This window comes from Gavialis gangeticus, unplaced genomic scaffold (assembly GCF_001723915.1).
Source record: "Gavialis gangeticus isolate Ggan-Ray unplaced genomic scaffold, GavGan_comp1, whole genome shotgun sequence".
Lineage (NCBI taxonomy): Eukaryota > Metazoa > Chordata > Crocodylia > Gavialidae > Gavialis > Gavialis gangeticus.
This window is the reverse complement of record NW_017728996.1, coordinates 23,783,352-23,787,791: the sequence shown is the minus strand read 5'-3', so window position 1 is coordinate 23,787,791 and position 4,440 is coordinate 23,783,352. Positions and strand designations below refer to the sequence as shown.

At 46.5% G+C, this 4,440-nt stretch overlaps 1 protein-coding gene across 1 annotated transcript in view; it reads left to right on the top strand.

Annotated features, from left to right (window-relative positions):
• Window positions 1-1,090: 1,090 nt before the first annotated feature.
• Window positions 1,091-4,440, top strand: part of BLOC1S6 (biogenesis of lysosomal organelles complex 1 subunit 6) — a 13,231-nt gene continuing 9,881 nt past the window's right edge. The window contains exons 1-2 of the mRNA XM_019504152.1: window positions 1,091-1,282; window positions 2,274-2,418. Of these exons, the coding sequence (XP_019359697.1) occupies window positions 1,207-1,282; window positions 2,274-2,418 (221 nt within the window). The 5' untranslated portion in view covers window positions 1,091-1,206. The remainder of the gene's footprint in view (window positions 1,283-2,273; window positions 2,419-4,440) is intronic.

Below are 4,440 nucleotides of genomic sequence, written 5' to 3'. Positions count from 1 at the left end.
TGAGACATGGCAGGAGGCATGTGCAGGCTTGTCTGGATGCCCCCGTGATGATTATGAATACTATATTTAAATTACTATAGCAATTAAATCAGTTTCTGAAAGGACAGGATGTTTTCCAGAGCAAAATTAAATATATGTACTTGTTTATCAATAGTCACTTTGTTCTAATAGATCAGATCAGGCTTTAATGAACTTTGTTGTAACATGATTTAACAGATACAAACACATGTGAAGTCTCTCTTGTAAACTGGGTATGTCACCTGTTCTGTGTAAGCAAACCAAACAGTTCATGGTAATTTTTTTGCAGCCATTTGAACCTAGAACTCAGAAGAGGCTGAACTGCCATCATTATTCTATACTAAGTTTTTAGATGAGTCTTCCAGAATGAAAACACCTGACTAAGTGACCCAGAATGGGATTCACTCTTAGGGAAGCACCATGCTCTGAACAGCAATCCCTGCTGATCCTGGGAACCAGCAGGCACAATGCTGATTGGAGCAGCCTTTAAGGTTACGGTAACAAGCACCGTCTAACATCAACTTGTGACAGTTGGGGAGTAACCGGGTAGGGCGCAGCGCACAACTCAGCTCCTGACTTTCTCAAACGCTTTTGGACAGGAGGGTTTAAGGCTGGATCGATTCCTATTAGAAAAGCCGCATACACTGGCAGTGTTTCTGAGGAGGCTTTGCAACTACTTCTATGCCTTTAGGAAACCATCTGTCTGGCTCCCTGCTGTGGCAGTTTTTCCTCGGCTTTGTGGGTCTCTCTTTCTAACTGAACAAATCTTCTCCCCCCCACACGCTTGCCGATCCCTCTGCTAGTTCCCTGACGCCGGCTCCGCGCACAGACGAGTTGTGAAGGGAGCAGCAGGGCGGGGGCTCTGCGGAAATCAAGCAAAACACTTTACTTGGAAGCGTCTGTTTTGAAACCTTTGACGTGAACCCGCCGCTTTTCGTCCCCTTCCTGTTTTCTCCCTGCAAGACGGACCCTTCCTCGCCTACCGGGAAGGAGACCGGAAGGTACAAAGAGACTCCCCACGTGCCCCTCCCGCCTCGCACATCCGGGTCATTTCGCATCTACTTCCGGGGCGGGGCGCTGCCTTCTGGCCCGGCCCCTCCCCCGGCGAGGAGCATTCCGCCGGGGGCGCGGGTTGGGCTGGGCTAGGCCTTCGCGAGCCGCCCCGCGGGTGGGCGGCGAGAGGCGGAGATGAGCGGCGCGGAGCCGGCCGGGGAGGAGGCGGGTGCCGCGCTGGAGGCCCCCGACCCGCGGTCGCTCACGCCAGGTACGAGCGGGGCTCAGCCCCCTCCTGCGAGCCCGGCCCGGCCGCCTGCTGGTGTGGGGGGAGCGGGTCGCACTGCTCCGCGTTCCCGGCGCAGCCTGTGGCTTGTGCGGGGGACACAGACGGGAGCGAGGGGCAGAGGCTCGAAACGAGCGAGCTCACCGCCGGCCCTCCGGCAAGTGCCAGGAGCCAGTGGACGCTGCCCAGTGAAACTGCCCCAGACGTGGGCGGAGTGGGGACAGGCCCGCAAGCCCTGGAGGGTTTCCACCCGCAGCCTCCTTCAGGGCCAGGTGCATCAGAAGCCCGGCTCCGGGATTTGGTGGGGCCAGGGGTGGGGAGGGCCTGAACAAGAAAGTGCAGCCAGGGCCTGAGCTGGAGGAGGCGGTGCAGGCGCTGCAGGCAGGCGCCCTCAGAGATCTCCATGGAGCTCCACTTATTTGTAAGCTGTGCTTACAAATAAGAATTTGAATCTGTTTGTTTGTTTTTTTTAAACCAGGGTACTGCAGAAAGTACATGGGGGTCCCTCAGCACAAGCCCTCAACAAGAGCTCCACGTACAGGCATAAGTGTCGAGGGAGGGTCTAAGTACAAGGGGTTGAAAGACAGTCCTCTATGATTTACACTGTTGGCTCTTTGGCTCTCAGAAGTTTAAGCTGGTCAAGTCATAGAGCTGGTATAACTAGTTTATTGTCTTCGTTGTCTTGGTACATTGAACGGTCACTTCAGATTGTTGTGTAAGATTTTTTTTTTTTAATAGTTGATTAGCTCTCTTCCCTTGTCTGCTTTTTTCCCCATACTGTAGCTTGGCATGAACTTCTACTATGAGGAGGGGGACCAGCATAAAGTATTAAGAACTTGAAACCTGTGTTTCATTGCAGACACCCCAAATTAAGCTTTAATGTGCAAAATCTTATTGACCTAAGAAATATTTAAATGGTGGCATCAATTCCTGGTGCTTCTTAATGCAGTTTTAATGATGCTGTTTCTTGGTGCAGGCTCTAATGATGCATCTCCAGATGAAGGACTAGCTGAAGATCTGTGTCTTGTAGATGAGAGAGCTGTGGAGCAGCTAACTGAAGGATTGATTTCTCATTATTTGCCTGACCTTCAGCAATCAAAGCAAGCTCTACAAGAGCTCACGTAAGCAAAATTAGAAAAGCATCTTTTTGTACTTGCAATCATTTTCTCTGTGGAATTCATCAGTAGAAATGTTTGTTTACAGAAGCTGGTAAAATTTTAATATAGTATGGTCTTCATATAGAAGACTTGCTTTGAGCAAAAAACCTGCTGTGTCATCTACCAGAATTTACACTAAAAGTGTCTTTAACATTAAATGCTAAAAACCCCTAAGTTATTCCTGCTTCTAAATACCATATTTACTTGAATGTAAGATGAGGTGTAAAGCTCCTTGTCTTGCATTCACATCCAAGGAAACCTTATTAACTACATGGTCTATCTTTGAATTGCTGCTAAAAGCAGCATGTATTCAGTAATGGAAACCAACTATGATGCTGATTAAATGCAGCTGACACTGAGCATTAGTATAAAACACATGGCCCATATTGGGCAAACGCACTAATACAAACCTACCACAAGGATAGATTAGTACAGGATACGTGAATAAGATGCATGGTAGTGTCTATTACACTTTATCCCTCTCGGTGGTGACTCTTTCTTCAAGTCATGGTGAGCTACTACATAGAATACATTTCAAGGTCCTCTTTATTCCCACAGCTGAGTTCTGCCTTTTCTTTCTGATGTCCAGTGATTCTTGTTTCTTCATCAGCTTTCAATGTCTGGCAAACATCACCAAATGGGGTCCCAAACAGTTCACCCAGAAGCCCTCTGTTGTCTCCTCTCTCAGCCTGTTGCATATGATTAGTGTGGCCCTGCCAGCCATGAGGTGGAGCTGGCCAGGCTGCCCTGTGCCTCATTTGGTTATACATTTTTGGGCGATCGCAGGACTCGTGACAAGTATACCTAGTTCCAACTATAAGTGGGGGACTAGTTACATACGGGTCCTTTGTGGAGGGAGAGATATTTAGAGTACACACCCATACTGAGCAGTGCTAAGCTGTAGGGTCGTCATGACTTGAAGTGCTGTTGACTGCTGGGGCCCAGCCCAGTGAACTATATGGTAAACCATGAGTTATTTTTGCTTTGGCGTAATAGTTTGTACTCTCAGTGATGGGGGATTGTTCTCAGGCTTTCCCTCTATTTTGCTTCTACAGCCTTTTTGTTAGGGGCATGTGAACTCCAAGGCCTCCTGGTTTGGGACTTGCACATAAGATGCCTGCCATGGATTTGGGAGTATCTTACGCCCCAAACTGAAGAGTCTGGGAGAGAGGATACTTGTCAATGGTAATGCTGTGCAGACTTGAACAATTGAGCTCTGCTCAGTCCAAATTTGGAACTGATTTGGCCTCAGAAAAAAATAAAGTTTGCATCATATATGAATGAAAGTGCTGCTTAAAAGTGAGTTTACGGAGTACCTGTGCTAAAACTTGCAGCAGTTTCAAAAAAGGTGAACTACATCAATTCTGGCATGAACAAAGTGTATATGTACCTATAGTAATTTGTCTATTTGCAAATTACTACAGGCCTGTTAAAATCAGTTTTTTCAAATTTGCTCTTCACTTCTGTGTTCTCAGGGAGAGTAGGGTCTAGCAGCAAGGTGAGGAAGGGGCTGCAGGGGGAAGAAGTTGCGGGGACAGAGGGCAAGGGTACCACCGTGCCCCCCACCCCACCTCCAATTTATTTTCCCTGCTGTAGTAGTGGGAAGGGGACAAAAATTCAAGGCAAACCTCCAATAAATAGATTCTGTACCTGGAAAAGTAACAAGTTTATAATTTTTCGGTATGTGGAATATAATTATTGAGGGATTCTTATATTTGGGGTCATCTTATATTTGAGTAAATATGGTACTTGTATTCTTTCTCTAGAGAGATGTATTATATAATTAACTAAAAATAGTGATTTTTTTTTTTTTTTATCAAGCTTATTTTTACCACTAAACTTGCATTAATAGTCGATGTATTAAGAGTTTACTGAAGAGGAAACACTAACATTTCACACAGAAACTGCTCTTTGATTTCTTATGTGCATTTAGTCTTTCTGTTTTATTTCAGACAGAACCAAGCAGTGTTATTAGACACATTAGAG